The 18,536-nt window shown below is 47.3% G+C and overlaps 1 protein-coding gene across 1 annotated transcript in view; it reads right to left on the reverse strand.

Annotated features, from left to right (window-relative positions):
* Positions 1–18,316, reverse strand: part of WWC1 (WW and C2 domain containing 1) — a 154,074-nt gene extending 135,758 nt beyond the window's left edge. Inside the window, exon 1 of the mRNA XM_047871447.1 lies at positions 17,714–18,316. Within this exon, the coding sequence (XP_047727403.1) occupies positions 17,714–17,832 (119 nt within the window). The 5' untranslated portion in view covers positions 17,833–18,316. The remainder of the gene's footprint in view (positions 1–17,713) is intronic.
* Between the last annotated feature and the right edge of the window lie 220 nt (positions 18,317–18,536).

The raw sequence follows: 18,536 nt of genomic DNA on the forward strand, positions 1-18,536 counted from the left end.
CTTACTCACTGCCACCGAATCAGAACAATCTACTCTAGAAGTTACGAGAAAGAATGACCTGGGGATGGCCACATGCCCACAGCCTGTCCTGAGCAGACAGTTGCTGTGGTTGGCACCACGGCATCCCTGATGCTTCCCTTGTCATGGTTTCCTGTACCAGACTGAGTCCAAGTCAAGGTCAGCTCTGTGATTTTTCCAAACCAGCATTTCTCATACGAATTTGAAATTCTGGACACCAAGTTAGCTGTGGTTGCTGGGCTGAAGGGTTATGAGACAGGCTGGGGCCATGAAGGCGATAGGGGTCATCTAATGCTGTGGTAATATCATAACTGCTAACATTTTTGAGTATTTAGTCTGAGGCTTGCTGTCGGTTAAGTGCCTTACATGGGAGAATCCATGGATTCAAAGTGGATGGCAATTTAAGAGTGAGAGCTCTGAAGCCAGACAACCCAAAACTGAACCCCAGTTTTGCCACTTTCTGGGGCAAATCACATTAGCCCCCTCTATGCCTCCACCTCCTCCTCTGTAGATGGGGAGAGTTATAGTACCTCTCCTAGATAGTCAGTGTGACAGCTGGCTGAACTAAAAAATATAGAATATTTAGCATAGCACTTAGCATTCAATAAAATCCTGGCTATTATTTTCTTATGCTTAGCCTTATTTGTAGAAAACCAGGAAACTGAGGCTCAAGGAGATTAAGTAGGTTGCCTGAAGTTACACAGCTAGTTAGAGGCAGAACTGATTCAAAACAAGGTTTGCAAATTTATGCAATTTATTTTAGATTTGTTGTTTGTAGATTTCAGGAGGCAGCAGAAACCTCTCATGGCCTCCAGAGGCAGCTCCCACCTGCCCAGCAATGAGGGCTGCTATTCCCTTTCTTAGATTCCTGTGAAATCTAAGCTCATAGCAGCCTCTTTTTCAAGAACCACCTCGTGTGGGCTTTTCCTGCTTTTGACTAGAACAGACTTGACTTAAAGTAGATCCCTTCCAGGCAGGAGGAGGGAGGGAGATGATGGATGAGGGAAGAGGGAAGGCCCCATGGGGCAGGTAGCATCACCCGTGGCCTGGGAGGGAGGTGGGACTTCCCTGGATATAGGCAGGGGCTGGGAAACAGGCCCACAACGGGAGAATGGCAAAGTGCAGGACATGTTTGGGCACTGCCACTAACCGAGGTGGACTACAAGCAAGAGGACCAACGAAGACAGCTCCATAACCACAGCTAACAATGACTGGCACTTACAATGCTGTTGGGCACTATGTAAAGTATTTTAGGCAGTTTAATTTAAACTTACTGAAATTTTACGAAGTATGGTTATGTAAGGGGATGTTTTGTTTCTTATACACACATATACAGGCATTCAGACACAAAAGATACTAAACACTGAAGTATTTAGTGGCAAAGAGACGTGATGTCTAACTTGAGTAATAACCAATTTACTCTTAAATGGTTTATATATATAATGGTCTTATATATTAAATTATATGCGTTTGTATATATATACAAACATACATAGACTCACAAACTTACACGTAGGGAAAATGAGAGACTATAAGGTAACTGGGTAACATAAAAATTGGTAAATGTGGGTAAAGGGTGTATGGAAATTTCTTACATTTTTGCAACTTTCATGTAAGTTTAAAATTATATCAAAATTTACAAGATTCCAAAATGTGCATGGGAAAAAGATTTTTAAAATATCTTTAAAAATAGTATGAGGTCAATACTACTATCACCACCATCTTATTAACGAGGAAAGTGAGGCAAAGAATGAGAGATGTAGAAAATGGAGTGGGACCAGCTTCGAGAGGTTTTGACTGTCAAACTCAGAAAGATGCCCCTCAGTAAACTCAGGAGGGCCCTAAAGGGTATGAAGAGAGGGGTGGCCAGCATTGGGTTATGTAAGACTAATCTGAAAGCAGGCTACAGGTTGGCTGGAGGGGGAGGCCTCTCATTTTGTCTTTATTTTCAATTAAGCTTCAATAGGAATGAACAGAAAAGGAAGGTGTCAGAGTCTACAAAAGAAAGGGCAGAAGAATTGGCAGATAGGAGGAAGAATCCAGATGATGGAAACAGGGGTTGCCTGTGTGTGGTGGGGGAACTGGGTAAGTGGGGACCAGGTGGGAGGGGTACCTACATTTTGCTGTATACCTTTTGGATCCTCAGAATTTGAACCATGCAGGTTTAGAGTGGCATTTTCTCATGGTAATGGCAGAAAAGGCAAGAGACCAGGGCTGGATTCAGGTTTAGATCTGTGGTAGACTGACTGCATGCAGTGTTTGTCTGGACCCAGAAATGATGTCCAGCAGACAACTAGAAATGGGCAGTTGAGCTTTCACTGTGGAGGAGGTAGCAGAAAGCCTGGGGTTGGTCACAGGACACTATTAGGGAAGAGCAATAGGAGATAAGGCCAAAAAATGCCTTTCCTTTCCTGCAGAAGAGTGACTGCTGGGGCACCTGGGTGGCTCAGTTGGTTAAGCATCTGACTTCAGCTCAGGTCATTGTCTCATGGTTCATGAGTTTGAGCCCCGCATCAGACTCTCTTCTGTCAGTGCAGAGCCTGCTTGGGATCCTCTGCCCCCCTCTCTTATTGTCCCTCCCCAATTCGTGCATGCTCTCACATGCTCTCTCTCAAAAATACATAAACATTTAAAGAAAAAAAAAGAGTGACTGCCAATAAAGGAGGTGTGTCAACACCACCACTATATGCCTGTGCATTGTTGGTGGGAATGTAGATTGGTATAGCCACTATGAAAAAACAGTATGGGGGTTCTTCAAAAAAATTAAAAGTAGAACTACCATATGACCTAGCAATCCCACCTCTGGGTATTTATTTGAAGGAAATGAAAACACTAATTCAAAAAGGTATCTGCACCCCATGTTCAGTGCAGCATCATTTACAACAGCCAAGATATGGAAACCGATGAATGAATGGGTAAAGAAAATGTGGTGTATGTATACAATGGAATACTACCACCATAAAGAACAATGAAATATTGTGTTAATATGGATGGACCTTGAGGGCATTAAGATAAGTGAAATAAGACAGAGAAAGATAAATACTGTATGATTTCATACGTGGAATCCAAAAACAAAACAAAACAAAACAAGCTCACAGATACAGAGAACAGATCGGTGGTTGGCAGAGGCAGGAGGTGTGATGGGCAAAATAAGTGAAGGAGGTCAAAAGGTACAAACTTCCATTTATAAAAATAAGTCCCTGGAGATATAATATACAGCACGGTGACTACAATTAACAATATTGCATTGCATTATTTGAAAATTGCTAAGAGTAAATATTAAAAGTTCTCATCACAAGAAGAAAAAATTATAACTATGTATTGATGGATGTTAACTGGACTTTTGTGATGGTCATTTTGCAATATATACAAAACTGAATCATTACATTGTACACCTAAAACTAAATGTATATGTCAATTATATCTCAGCAAAATAAATAAAAATAAAGGAAAAAAAGGACATCAGTGATGGAGGAGGGGCAGCCACATTGTTAAGTCAAGGAAGATATCACTGTGTGGCTCCTGTGACCTTTCTGGAACTGTGATCAGAGCATTGGGGGGGGAGGGTGGGGAGCACTAAAACGTGAATAGGGGTTATGGAGCCAGTGGTTACAGGACTCCCGTGTTCTTCAGAGGGAGGGGTATGGGGTAGGAGCATACAGACTGAAGACTGATTCTTGGAGAGGGAACACCTGAGCACACTGGAGAGAAATCCACAGATGCCTGAAGAAAGGAAGAGATTTCTTTGCTATGAGGACCAAGAAGTAGGCCAGGTTGCAGAAGAGGCTGGAGGGATTCTAGTCCTGGTTGGGTTCAGTGGTTCTCAAACTTAAGAGGGTATCAAAATCACTTGGGGGTTCTTTTTACAAATGTGGAGTCTGAGTTCCACATAACCCGTAGATTCTGATTATGTTGACTGGCTGGGCCTGGAAATCTGCATCTGAGCCACTCTTAGGGGGTCCAGATGTATGCATTCAATAGACGATGCTGCCTCAGGGGAAACCTAGCTCCTTGGCCAAAGTTAAGAAGAAACCGTGTTTGTTACCACTAAATTGAATGTGAAAGCTACTGACTGGGATTAAGAAAACCTGGTCAAAGAGGGAGGCAGGTCATCATTATAGATGTACTTTATTTAAAGGTAAAAGCAAATTCAGTGTTTCTAATTAGTTTCTAATTACAGAACTTTACAACTTTATGGCTTGACCCCTGGTGTCATTCACAAGGTCTGCTATTTTCTTTTAAAAAATGTTTTTAAGTTTATTTATTTTGAGAGAGAGAGAGTACATGCAGGCACGAGAGAGCATGGGCAGGGAATGGGCAGACAGAGAGAGAGAGACAGAGAGACAGAGAGAGAGAGAATCCCAAGTAGGCTCTACGCTATCAGAGCAGAGCTTGATGTGGGCTTGAACTCAGGAACCACGAGATTATGACCTGAGCTGAAATCAAGAGGTAGACATTTAACCAACTGAGTCACCTAGGTGCCCCAGAAATGCTATTTTCTAACACAGGATCCTCTTGATTTTCCTAGTGTGTAATTACATTATGTTTTCATTATTTCTCTATAAATTCCATGAAGGGCAATGTCTGCCTTTGGTCACTGCTGTACCCCTTTCCTAGCACAGCTCCCACCAAAAACCAAATACATGCAGGTAAGGTATTCTTTTGTTTCAATTCTACCTAATGTGCCAAAGAAGTGCAAGGTAACTCATGCCCAGCTAGAGCCAATTTGGGCCTGAGATGACCCAAATGACTTCTAGTGAACCCCAAACAAAAATCCCACAGCATGTTCCGCTGGGCAAGCAAGAATGTTGCAGACCAAGCCCATGTGCTGTGAAGACACCAAGGTCCAAGAGGAACTTGATTCTTGCTAAGTCTTTTGTGCCAAAGTAATAAGAGATGGAGCTCTACTGAACACAGTCACTAAGGAAGGTGAAGAAGGATGCTGATCACCACCATGGACCAAAGAATTTGGTCAGGTCACTGAACCCTGGGGGGATTTTGTAAAACCTACTATACTCAGAAAAACAGCTCACTCACCCTGCTTACTGAAGGAGGACATCTGCTAAAACGAGTAGAGCAAACACAAAAGTCTGGCTCTCCAAACAGACCCTGAGCACTGGAAGAAGTCGCCACTGCAGGAATCACCATAGTGAAGGGGGCTCTGGGCTGAATTACCAGTATGAAGTCAGTGTTGCTCTCCCTGACAGCCTTGCCTGACCTACAGGATGCTGAAGAACGTGCATTTTGGGGGCAGGCAGACTGATTTTGAATCCCGGTTCTGCCACTTATTAGCTTATAATCCTGGGCCAAATTTTCAAACTCCCTAAGCCTCAGTTTCCCCATCAGCAGAATGGAGATAGTATCTGTTCTTACCTCATTGGGCTGCTATGAGAATTAAATTGGAAAATGCATTCAGAGCCCACAGCCCAGACCTTGGCATAATCTAAAGTCTTAATAAATGTTAGCTATTATTAGTTCTTACCCACAGGCTATGATCTATATGGTGACAATGTCTGTACTCCCCACTCTCTTGGAGGCTCAAGGACACAGATGTATGTATGAAATCCAGACTGGGTTCTGCTGAGGTCAGACAGAAGATGCACTGGAGGCCCAACCCCCAGGCTTACATCTCCACAGCAGCTTAGACCAATTTATTCAGAAGCATTACTGCTGCAATGGGAATTTAAAGATTTTCACATTAAGGCAAAGATGAACCTAAATCTCTCTGATCCTTAACATGCCAGGAAAGAAATCACAAGACAGGTACAGAAGAGGGGAAACTGCTCAATGGGAAGGTGATTGACATCCCCCATAGATCTACTTCTTCCCTTCCACAACTATTTTTTAAATACTTCCTAAATCATCTCAATTTTTCTAGGTAGAACTGTATAAATCTTTAGTTTAAAACCTTTTAGACGGTACTCTCATGTAATCTCACTGACACTCTACAAGTGCTTATGAGGAAAGACAGTATTTACCTACGGTCATGGTTCTCCAATCTGGCTCTACCCTGGAAATCCTATGCCCAGACCATACCCTAGTCCAATTAAACCAGAATGTCTGGGAGTGGACCAGACATGGGTATTTTTTTTTATGTTTATTTATCTATTTTGAGAGTGGGGAGGGGCAGAGAGAGAATCCCAACCAGGCTCTGCACTGTCAGCACAGAGCCTGACACAGGGCTCAAACTCATGAACCTGTGAGATCATGACCTGAACAAAAACCAAAAGTTGGATGCTTACCTGACTAAGCCCCCCAGGCATCTCACACATGGGTATTTTTTAGCACTCCCCTCTTGTGAGTCCAACATGCAATCAAACTGGAGAATCACTGACTGATCCTATTGTCCCCCAGCTCCTATCGCTGTTGTGGAAAGGAGATCAAGGGTTATTATTCCCTGTGGTAGAGCAATGGAGACTAGGGCTCAGGGAAGGCAAGTGACTTGTTGCTCTGAAGAAGGGCCAGAGAGAATCTAAAACTCACAACTGAGGAGCATTCATCTCCTGGCTCAGTGCACTCCTATAGCATGCACTGGGCTACCTAATAACCATGGATGGAGAACACCCAGGTAGTCAAGCTGTTCTACTACGGAAGGTACATGGGGAAGGCCTTTCTAAACTTCATTTGTGAACTGAAGCTTGAAGCAAAGATGCTGAGCAATGGTGGGGCCTGCTGAAGGTCCAGCTTGGACAAAATAAGATTGGGGATGATACTAAAATGTTCGTAAGGCAACGAAGACCATTTCAGTTGGTTGCACCTACCTGGGCTCAGAAGGTTCTTCAAATCTGGTCAAATTTTTGCCTGTGACCACTAACAAAATATCTTAGGTCATTCTGCCTGCAAACATTTGGCCAGTGGTTCCCAGATTTGAAGGGGCAGCAGAGTCACCTGGAGGGCCCTTAAAAGATCACAGGGCTCCACTCCCAGAATTTTTGATTCAGTAGGGCAAAGGTGGACATGAGAATCTGTGTTTCTAACAAGTTCCTAGGAGAAGCTAATATGCTTGCTAGTCTGGGACCACATTTTGACAACTTGGTCTGGGTGACCAGTGAGGAGGCTGATGAAATACCCAGGGTCTCCACTGGCAGCTGGCAAATGTTTGTTTTACGTCAGCAATGGAACTAAAGCACTCAGGCTGGTTTTGAAACTCCCTGAGCTGTTAAGATATCTTTTAATAGTCCTATCTAGCAAAAGTCATTGTTTACTGGAAAGATGTTTATCTCTTAAATAAGATCAGATTTTTCAGAGAAACAAAAAGAAAGTGGTTTATGTCCAAAAGACCTGGTACTCTAAATATATGAATTGAGCAGTGACTATATAATGATCGATAAAGCTATAAAATATACTGAGGAGGCCTTTTGCTGCATTTAGAACTATCCAGAGAGTGGAACTTGAATATAATGAGACACCTCTAATTTGGTATTGGTCAACCCTATGAAGTATGTTCTAACTTATTCTCATTTTGCCAGTGAAGAAATTGAGGCTCAGGAGGGTTTACATAACTTAACCAAGGTCACAGAACTTGTGACAAGGTGACAAGGATGGGATGTAAAATCCAAATTGTGGTCAAGGGGACCAGCACAAACAATGCCTCCCTAGAGGGTTTGTGAGGATTCAGTGAGAAGAGGGCCTTACCTCTTCCACACACCTCTGCTACACTCCTTAGTGTTGAAGTAGGACTGGGCGGATGGCATAAGTTCCCAGGGGTGAAGGAGCCCAGTGACCCTTTCTCCACTCTTTCTCTGCAGAGCAGCTCAGCACTGATGTCCTCTGATTCTCTCCAGAGTATGGATACATAAATGCTATACATTCTAATGTGAAGAGAAGTCCTTCTGGCTTCTGGAATCCCCTTAGACTTCCTGCTTCCCTGTGCTTTATTTCACAATGGAGGAGAAAACCATTCCACATTTTGCCACCACTGGGCTTCAGGTTAGCAAAAGACCTAGAACAACTGCTGTGCTCCGAGCAATCAGAGCTATGCAGGTAAACAGTGCTTGTTTATGAAACCACTTCCTTTAGCATAAGAAGGAGGGCTGGGTTACCTCACCAGCTGTCTTCAGTTCCCCTATCTATAAAACAGGAATAATATGGTACTCTCTCCCAGGTTAATGTGAAGAGTCAATGAGCCAAATGCCAGTGGCTCTGCAAAGTATAAAGACTCTCAGAATCACCTGGGGACCTGATGGAAATGCAAATTTCCAGGCCCCACAGCAGCCCTACTGAGTAGAGTTGGGGGATGGGGGAAGAGGTGGGACTTGGGGAGTGGAGTTAAACAAGGCCTCCAGGGGGTTCTGAGGCTTCCCCACGTTGACAACTTCTGCTCTAAAGTCTAAGTTCCATGAAGACAGGATTTTTGTTGGTCCAATCACTGCTGAGTCTCCAGTGCTGGGACAATGCCTTATATATTACAGGCACCCTATCCTTTTACAGGCACTCAATAAATATTTCTGATTAAAGGAATCCAGATGAAACAGGGGAGGAAGGAAACCCAGGTTCAGAGAGCCTGGCATTTCCAACTATATTTGCCCAGCTTGATGACTCTCTCACTAATTTGTAGTAAATATTACGAGTTGGACACTGACTGTCGTGTCTCACTCTCGCATTTCTAGCTCTTAGCGCACGCAGTGCCCAGCTCATCGGAACAGGCTCTTGGCAACACCCTACTGAAGGCACAAATGTCTCCAGTTCCAAAGCTAAATTCACAGCACAACTGCCAACAGGTGCGGCGGACAGGTCTGTCCCTCCATCTTCCTAAGATGGGGAAAAGAATTCTAGAGAACACCAAGCCCCCAGTTATAATGCAACTTATCTGTTCAACTATTTGCCCTTCTCCCTTGCCCAAGGGTACACCCTGCTGTAGCAGGGACTTTGCTCTGATCCTCAGCACTAGCAACGGAGCCTGAAGCCCAGTAGGCACTCAATAAATACCTGCTGAATGAATGGCCAACCCCTGGCTGGGTGGGACGAGATAAATACCAATGCCCTTCTGCACCACCACCATGCTAAAATCAGCAGGTTCTCAAACAGCTCTCAAACAGTCCTGGGGGTGAAGGGGAGGGGGGAGGCACTTCTCGAGCGAAGAGACATGGTATCAAGCAGTTACAAATGAATTCCAGATACCTCCAGTTTTTGCATCAGCCTTTTTAGTTCTGCCATGACAACTGCAATTCATTACCCTGCTTCACACACAGCCCTGGTGCCAGCTCACTGGCAAGAGTCACTTCACTCCAGAAATTCCAAAGAAGGGCTTGTCTCCGATAAGACTAGGGTAAAAGAATTTATTGACTTATTTATATAATGAGGGCTGCCAAGGTGGTTTGCAAGCTCTGATGTCAATCTGGCTCAGATGAGCCCTGGCTTACAGGAAGACACTTGAGTTGGTAAGGAAGGAACAATGGTTCCTGTTCCTCTACCAATGCACAGGAGGGCAAACGAGCCTGACGAGTAACAGCTCCCATTAGAAAGCCTCATGTGCACTAAGCACTGGGCTAAGAATTGACATGCCTGGTGTCATTTCATTCTCCGGGGGTAGGTAGGTCCTACTCTGAGAAGAAACTTGTTCAAGGCCACTTACTACGTGTAGTGACGGGGCCAGAACTTGATTTGGTGCCCTGTGAAGATCTTTATGAAGACCTTATCTACTTGCAGGGAATAGTGTGGAACGTCAGACCAATGTTGGGCTGGAAGCACACATTTTCCTCCACAGAGAACAAGACGCTGATAGGTGTGTTTCTGTTGGTTTCTCTGTAGTTAGAAAGGTCCTCTTCCCTCTGCTTCCCCCCCTCTCCAAATTTATTGATTGTGCAGTGGTGCAAAGAGTAAGGCTTTGAAATCAGATGGGCCTAGATTCAGATTCTAATTCTGCCTCATTCTACCTGTGTGACCTTAAATTTAACACTTGACCATTCTTAGCCTCAGTTTCCCCATTTGCAAAATGCCAGGAATATACAATGAGCACGTGACAGATACTAGATAACGATGATTAAATATAACTATTATCATCCTCATTACCACCAATGTTAATGCCAGTTATTGTTCTTGTTGCTAGTAATACAAAGACAAGCCACGCACTTGGAAGAAATTCCTAGAATACAAAGTGAAATGCTAAGAGTCCTATCTAAGAAAAGCCATCACAGATGTTCGATCAGAAGGCTATCCCAAGGTCACCTCATCCTAGCAGCCACCTGATGCCTGTATCTTGCTATTTTATCCTTCCAAGTCAGGTACCAATCAGTGGATCCTAAGGCTGCCCCAGTGACCAATGAAACAAGTAACCACCACTGGGCAGCGAGGAAGACAGTGTGGGGACAGCTGGGCTGCTACGGAACCAGGCCCAGCAACAGCAGGCAGCCGGCTGGGGAAAGTCAGCAGCTGCCGTTGGCCTGGTGTCCTGGCTGCCAGAGTGTGATGAATGGAGCAGGGGAAGAAAAAAGGCAACAAAGGTGTCCCTAATCTTGATGCAGCTTCACTTTTTTTCTGTCTGACCATTGAGTGAGAACTTAAGCCACGGTCTTTTTTCTTTGGCAGACATTTGAAACTGAAAGATCCCATTTCTTTCTACCGGTGAGATGTCATGGGTAGAAGCACTGAGGAGGCGAATGGGGCTGGGGAGGTGGGGCGGGGGTGGTAGGGGGAAGGGGAGGATGTGACCCACAGCACTTGTCCATTTTTCCCTTCCTTCTCACTCTCTCTTCTCCATCCCCCACTGTGTCCAGCATCTTTATAGAATGTTCTATGTTCTCCCAACACAGCAACACTAAACGCCTGTCCCCGTCTCAATTATTTTGGCAAGAGGTTTACTGCTCAGGAGCTGGAGGCTTAATGGCCTGCTGGCGAAGGTTAAATAACAAAACACCACTGTATCCAGTTTCTGAGTTTTCTCTTCTTTTATCTCACTCTGAAACAGGGATTCAAGGCAGCCGAGAAGCCCGTCAGCCGCAAGCAGGGACTCTCGCTGTTCTGCCTAAGGGTTTGTAGCCGGCTGGCCCTCTCCATACTGGGAGACGCAGGGCATGTGAATTTTTCACACACACACACTCAGCCCAGATCCAGCCATCTGCCCTTGTCCAAGTGGAAGCACTAGGAGATGTCACCCAAGCCATTTCTCCAAGGGAAGTGGGGGTCTTATCCAGGGCCCCTCGCTGAGCTGGGGGCTGTAGATCCTCACTGCCTGGAGGCAGGCATGGCCAGAGAGAGCTCCTGACAGTCAGCATGGACTGCCAACTGCACCTGAATTGGCAACCCCTAAAATGCCACCAAAACCTGACCAAGACTTCTTCTATCCAAGATGCTGTGTGGCAGCACGCCAGCCACCTTCCAACTCCCATTTCTTTGAGCCTTGTCTCCCCTTATGTGCACCTGAGCTTGGTGTTCCTACCCTTGCAGTAACTAAGGCAACCTGATTCTCTTCTCTTCAAAAGAGCAGTGTTTCATAGCTACCTGGGATCCCAGGGGATTGGAGAATCAGGTCAGTTCGGCTAGGCAAAAAGCCGGAGGGGTGGTGACAGAGAGTAGCTGCCTTGGCTACTAATTCCCTGGCCATCGAGAACATTTACCCAAGCGACTTGGAAACGACTTTGAGCTCTCAACACACACTGTATCCTTTAGAGTTTCTCTGCCTCCATCTCTGCTCTCTCCTTCCCAGAGCTCTGGTTAGCTGGCTGCTCCCAGAAGGCGGGGGGGGGGGGGGGGGGGGGGTGCCCAACAGTCTCCTAATCCCCCGAGGATTTCATGGGCTTCTCTGATCAAGCCTCCTCTGCAACACAGCTCCCTGAGAACCCTAGCAAGTTTTCCACCTTATTGACAGGGGACTCTGGAGTAGCTACAGCAAATATGAGTGTGGATTTAAGAGTCCAACTACCTGGCTTCCAATCTGGGGTGCAGCACCTCCCGGTGACCTTGACCAAGTTAATCTTTCTAAGTCTCAGTTTCCTCATCTGAAAATGAAAATAATAACAGCACTTACCGCACAAGGTTGGCAAAAGGATGGCATGTGATAATAGAAAAGGCTCAGACCAGTGTGTAGCATAAATTCAGTATCCTAGGACACAACTCACCAACGGTCGTGACAGCATGAAAGAAACCTGCTGGTCTACACCACCAGAAAGGATTATGGAAAATAACTGAGCCACAAGCATAAAATATTCCCAAAATATTATGTGGGTGAGGAGAAACTGGATCTGATTTTTAGGGAAAAGTTTACATAAGAGAAAGAGGGAAAAAGATCTTTCCTAAAGATTCAAGGTGTGATCTTGGGCAAGTCACTTGTCTCTGAGTCTTAGTTTCATCAGTGAAATGAGAGGGCTGGGTTACAAGAGCAGAAAGGTCCTTCCCAGCTGAAAACTGGGGAGAGAGCTGGGCAGAGAGTCTCCATTTGACTCAAGTGTTTCACAGGCATTTTCTAATAAAAGCTAAAAGAACTAGTGTTCCCACGTACCTCGTGGGTATCAGGCTCCGTGCTAACTGCCCTATCTGATTTAGCTTATTTAATGTCCATAACATTATGGACAACTATATGTATGTCTCTATCACAGAAAAGACAAAACTAAGACTCAGAGGGAATATGCGACTTGCCAAGGTCACTCACTCAGGTAGCAAGTAGCAGATCCAAAATGCCAGGATTCATTTTTTTTTAACGTTTACTTATTTTTGAGAGAGAGAGAGAGAGAGAGAGCGAGCGAGCGCGCACCTGTGAGCAGGGGAGGGGCAGAGAGAGAGAGGGAGAGAGAGAATCCCAAGTGGGCTCCCTGCTATCAGCCCAGAACCTGACCCAGAGCTTGAACCCATGAACTGTGAGAGCACGAGCCGAGCCAAAACCAACAGTCAGATGCTTAACCAACTGACCACCCAGGCACCCCAAGATGCCAGGATTCAAAGGCTCACACTCTTTCCGTTGTCCATACTTGCTCTCTGGTTAACTGTGGCCTGGTCACACCAGAATGGTACAGGTAAGTGAAATCATGCTTGTCCTCGCTCCATTCCCCAAGGCCAAATTCCTTAGGCAAGGGAGCACAGGCCTTGCTTCAGCAACTAATTCAGTAGGCAGCTGAGTAGTGCAGTGGTTAGAAATGCGTTTTCTAGTATCAATGTACCTAGCATTGGCATTACAGCTTCAGGAAAGTTGAGTGGCTTTCACCAAACTCAACCCCGCCAGCCTCAGTTTCCCCATTGTACCTATTCGCAGTGTTATTAGAGGGATTAAAGGAAATCACCCATGTACTCAGCAGACTGCCTGAATATAATAAATGCTCAGTCGTTATTTCCTACCCAGCTAAACAGAAGAGCATATAGGCAGTGATGAGCAGTTTTGAAATTAATCTATGGCAGGAGTATGGCAGGGGTCCAAGAGCCCCCTGAAATTATGTGCCAAAATTATGCACTTGCACTTTCCTTCAGGAAGCATGTTTTTTTTTTTTAATTTGCATACAAGTTAGTTAGCCTATAGTGCAATAATGATTTCAGGAGGATAACTGTGCTTCATCTCCTACATAGTAACACCCAGTGCTCATCCCAACAAGTGTCCTCCTTAATGCCCCTTGCCCATTTAGCCCATCACCCCAACCCACAACCCCTCCAGGGCCCTCAGTTTGTTTTCTATATTTAAGAGTCTCTTATATTTTGCCCCGCCTCCCTGTTTTTATATTATTTTTGCTTCCCTTCTCTTATGTTCATCTGTTTTGTATCTTAAATGTTCAGGAAGCATCTTTAACCTTTGTCAGATTCTCATAAGGGTCTGTGGCCAGAAGGAGGTTAAGAGCTTAAGACTGTAGACCAACTTCCTACAATATAAATCATTTCTGAAATAACAAGGTTACTAGCAAAAGTTCCTCCTATCATGAGAGAAGTTGCTGGGTCCTCTTGACATAGCCTCTTAGCCATGTGGGCCTCCGGTACTTATCACATAGCCCCAGAAACTGTGCCTACAGAGTTCCCAGGTGGTTCCTGGAAGAAGGTCTGAACACACACCACAGATTAAGCAGGAATTAGGCTTCAAGAACCTTCTCTGGCAGGACCAGTTCAAACAACCCATTCTTCCTCGGAGAACAATTAGCATATTTGTTTTTGCATACCACTAAGTTAAATACACAAGGAATGCTGGCCCTTTGCTGGGAGCTCCCAGAAGCACCCAGAGCCATTCTGCTAAAGGAACAGTGCTCCAAAGGGCTGGGGAGACCTGAGCTGCAGCACCTGATTCCCCACAGGCCCGGCACCTTCCCAGGCCAGCCTGTGGTGCCGCTGGAGCCTTTGGCCCAGTAGGCAGGGCCCAAGCTGCCCACTGGACCCTCTCCGGTTGTTGGGACAACCGTCCTCAGGAATTTCGGCCTCCCAGTCTTGCCCTGGGTGAGAAGGGAAGAGAGTTGGCAAGGCCGCCTGCCTGGCTGCTCTTCCGACCCGCTGGTGAAAGGGGAAGCTGAAAACTGGATTCCCTACCCCCAGTAGCCTCCATGCCGGACAGCACACGAAACAGCTCAGCCCCAGAGGGAGGAATGTGCCAAGACATTCTTCAGGGTTGGTAACCCGAGACGCTATTTTGTTCTTCGTGGCTAAGAAATCACTTTTCTGACTGAAGGACCCTTTGACTTACTTCTTTTAAATTCAGGGGAATGGGCGGGCATCTCCCTGATTCAGGTAAGGAAAAAGCCAAGACAAATGCAAACACACACACACACACACACACACACACACACACACACACACACACTTAAGGAGCAGAATTTTTTATGTGATCTTCTGCTTCACAGCATTAATCAGTTGCAGAGATGTAACTACCCTGGCAGAATTGATTTCCCCCATCCCACCACCGCAAAGAAGAAGTCTGGCTCATTTATGCTTTAATTTTTTTCCTCTTCCTCGTTACAGTCCCCTCTCCCCATTCGGCCATGGAGTCAAGAGGGGTAAGACGAGGCCAAGGAGTCCGAAATCACATTTGAGACCTGGCAGGGTCCTGTGACCATCTAATAAACTGTCTTCTCTCACCAATGGAGCACTTTACCTCAAAGAGGTCAAGTGCTTTACCTGAGGCCACACAGGCATGACTACAAGACAAAATTCCCTAATGGGGTGTACAGGAGGGAAATTCCAGAGAGCCACAAGTGGATGTCAAAATTTCCAGTTGGCCCACCACAACAGTGACCTTGGGGTTACACTAGGTACATTTCAGCACCCCAAACTCAGTCCCCACCCCCACCAGCCCAGTGTGAGTGGAATGACCAGGAGATAGGAAGATGCATTAAAACCAATGAGTTGCAAGGTGAAGTGAGCAGCTTAGTTAAATGCCAGTATGTTTTTAATTCCTCTCCACTGCTTGCCAATCTGCCTAAAAACAAAGGCTGGGGACACCTGTTGCTTGGGTATGGGCAGGCTACAGTAGAGAGCTACAATATAATGGCACTGGATTGTTTTTTTTTTTTCTGCTCCACTGTATTTTTGAGGATCTCTTCTATTTATGACAATAGATGTTACTGGTTTCCCATTTGTGAGAGTTGAAAATTTTCAAATTTTCAAATTCAGTTGATTTAAAGTCAAATATTAAATAAGCAACAGTACAGGTCGATTTTATACTATATAAAATCATGATGGTGGTTCACATGATACTAAAATTTGAAAAATAATGCTGTAGCCAAGTCAGTTTTACACTTGCCCTCTTCCAAGGGTAAACAATTGAGAAGCTTTCTCTAGCTGTATTATCCTCTCAGAGCCTCAGAGAAGTCCCTAAATTCACGACTAGGGTGAGGGAGCACTGCTGGGTGCAGGGCTGTCTCATTCCTCCAACATCCCACTGCTGACAGCACACTGGCCTCAGTAAGCTTCAGGAACCAAAACTGGGGAGGAAACAGAAGGCTGAACCTGTGTATGTTCTAGATGAGAACAAGGGGCTGCCTAGTGCACCAACACTGTAACAGCGTCCCTGGGGACAGGTGACCCTGAGGGGGAATGAAGAGGAAGGAAAGTGAGTCCGGACAAGGTTAGAACGTCACAGCTGGTAAGGAAAATGGTGTATTATGGCAAGTGGTGGAAAGCTCAACATATTCAAGCAAATCACACCTCTGGGCCTCAACTTTTCTCTTACCTTTGAAAATAAGAGCTGGGCCCTGATCATCTATGCCCCTTTCAATTTTTAGAGTTCAAGTATTACTCCTTCCCTTCCAAGAAAACCATTAATCTTACAAAGTGGGAACCTGAGGCTTAGAGTTAAAGCAGCTTGCCCAAGGGATGTTTTCTCTAGCATTAAAAAAATTAAAAAAATTTCTTTTCCAAGGGTACCTGGCTGGTCCAGTAGGTAAAGCATATGACTCTTGATCTTGAGGTCATGAGTTCAAGCCTCACACTGGGCATAGGGCTTATTTAAAAAAATAAAAAAATTATCTTCCATATTACATTGAGACATCCCACATGGTACTGAGAAGAGAGTAAGCACCCAGTAAATGTTAAATGAATTAACTTAAAGTGCTCACAGAAACTACTGGGAATCTCTGCTCTAATTTTCTTTCTGCTCCTTTTTTTAAAACCCTTGCTACACACCCCGTCTTGGACTTTCCGGGACCTCCATCCCAACCCCGTAAGACGAAAGGTCCAAAAAATTCATCTCTATTGCTCTGCAGGCACCTAACACCCAAAGGTCACACTGACCAGGTGAAAATTCCACATTCCTAAGACACTAAGACCACAGACCAAGACAGCGAAGGACAACAAAGCAATCTCAGAGGGTGGTTCTCGCCTCCTCTCAGGACATACATGCGGAGGGTGTGTGTATGTGTGTGTGGAAAGAAATGCCAAGCAATCAAAACCGGGTGAAAGTCTGGAAGCTAAGAGCCATGCCATACCAGTCATCTCAGACTCCACCTGCCTCAGCAAAATAATAAATAAATAAATAAATAAATAAATAAATAAATAAATAAATAAATATCCTGTGCTACAGCCGCCTTAGTGCCCACCAAGGTCAGGACGCACTGGTGCAGAGCTGAGGAACTCCGGACCCCGGAGGAAGAAAGGGAGAACGAGGCGATGGGCAGGGCTTTGCGGGAGGCCTCTCACCTCCATCTACATCCTAACAGCTTCCAAGTTGCTGTGAGATTCCTGGAGAACCAGTCTCCCAGATCAGCTCTCCCCCGCTCCTTCCTTTCCTTCCCACTCCGGCCTCCAGCACCCCTGGCTGCTCCTATGCTCTTCTCAAGAGCCTCCCAGGCACCTGTCAAAAACCACACTCTAGGCTGCCTTCCCCTCCGCGTACAGTCCTTCCTCCAGCAGTTTCCCACTGAATCCTGGGTCCCTACCACCCCCACCAAACTAGATGCTTCCCCATCACCCCCCTCATGCTGGGGAAAGCCTCCTTGGGAAGCCCCAGAATCACAAGGCAAAGTTGCCCGCCCCCCAGCCCCCGCCCGACCTCTTCCTAAAAGGGGCGGGGGGCGGGGCTAGAGCTTAAGGTCAAAACTCTGGGCAGGTGCCGGCTGGGGCCTAAGTCCTCCATCTGGGAGTCGGTGGGGGCTATGGTCAGCCCACTGGCCGTCCCCTCCTCCCAGCAGCCCACCCGGGCAGGAGCAGCGCTCCAGACCGCGGGGGGTGGGGGTGGGGATGGGGGCGGCAAACTGAAGAAAGCGCAAGAGGCTCGCAGAGTTCCCTTGCTCCCCCTGCCCAGTCCAGGCTGGTAGCCCCAGGCCAGCCCGGGAGGTGTGGGGGCTGCCCGGGGTCCTACCTGTCTCGCGGGTCGATCCAGCTGGTGGTGCGGCTCGTGTGGTCTATGTAGTAGACCTTGCCGTCGAAGTCGCGCGCCTCCTCCCAGCCCTCCGGCAGGGGCAGCTCCGGCCGGGGCATCTTCCCGAGCGCGGCCCGCGCTCCCCCATGCAGCTCCCGGCCGCCGCGGGGGCACCCGGCTCAGCGGCTCCGGCCGGCCGTACCCGGCCCGGGCGGCCGCCGAGGCACCATGATGGGGGGGTGGGGAGGTGGCGCCCGCGGACTGGGGGCCCTAGTGGGGGCTGGCCGGGGTGGCGCCGCGGTCCATGCGGCCCTGCGGCTCCCGCCCGGCGCCGCCCGCTGCTCCCGCCGCCGGCCTCTCACGCTGCCATGTGCGCCCGCAGCGGCGCGGTGCGGGCCCGGGTACGCGCCCGGCCGGCGGGGCAGAGCAAGCCAAGCGCAGCTGCCGCCTGCTCTCCTCCGCCGTGCGGCGCGCTGCGCCCTCCACGCCGCCGCCGCCTCCTCCTCTTCCTCCCCCAGGCCGGGCGCAGTCGCCCCTCTCCACTGAGCCGTTCTGCGCTCGCTCGCTTTGCGACTTCTGCCTCCGCCAGGTGCGGCTCGGGCGGTGCAGGTAACCGCGCTGCCCCGGAAACGGGAGGCGGAGCGCTGGGCGCCTGGGTTCCCGGGTCCCCTCCCCGCGCCCAGCGCTGTGAGGGCGGGTCCTAGGCCCCGAGACGCGCCCCCTCGTGGGACTGTCCGAACCGGTGGCCGCCCTTGCAAGGGGAAAGGCAGACAGCCCGTACCTGGGTCCGGGACAAGGACTGGAGCCCCAGGTGGGGGAGCAG

Source organism: Prionailurus viverrinus, chromosome A1 (assembly GCF_022837055.1).
Source record: "Prionailurus viverrinus isolate Anna chromosome A1, UM_Priviv_1.0, whole genome shotgun sequence".
Taxonomy (NCBI): Eukaryota; Metazoa; Chordata; class Mammalia; order Carnivora; family Felidae; genus Prionailurus; species Prionailurus viverrinus.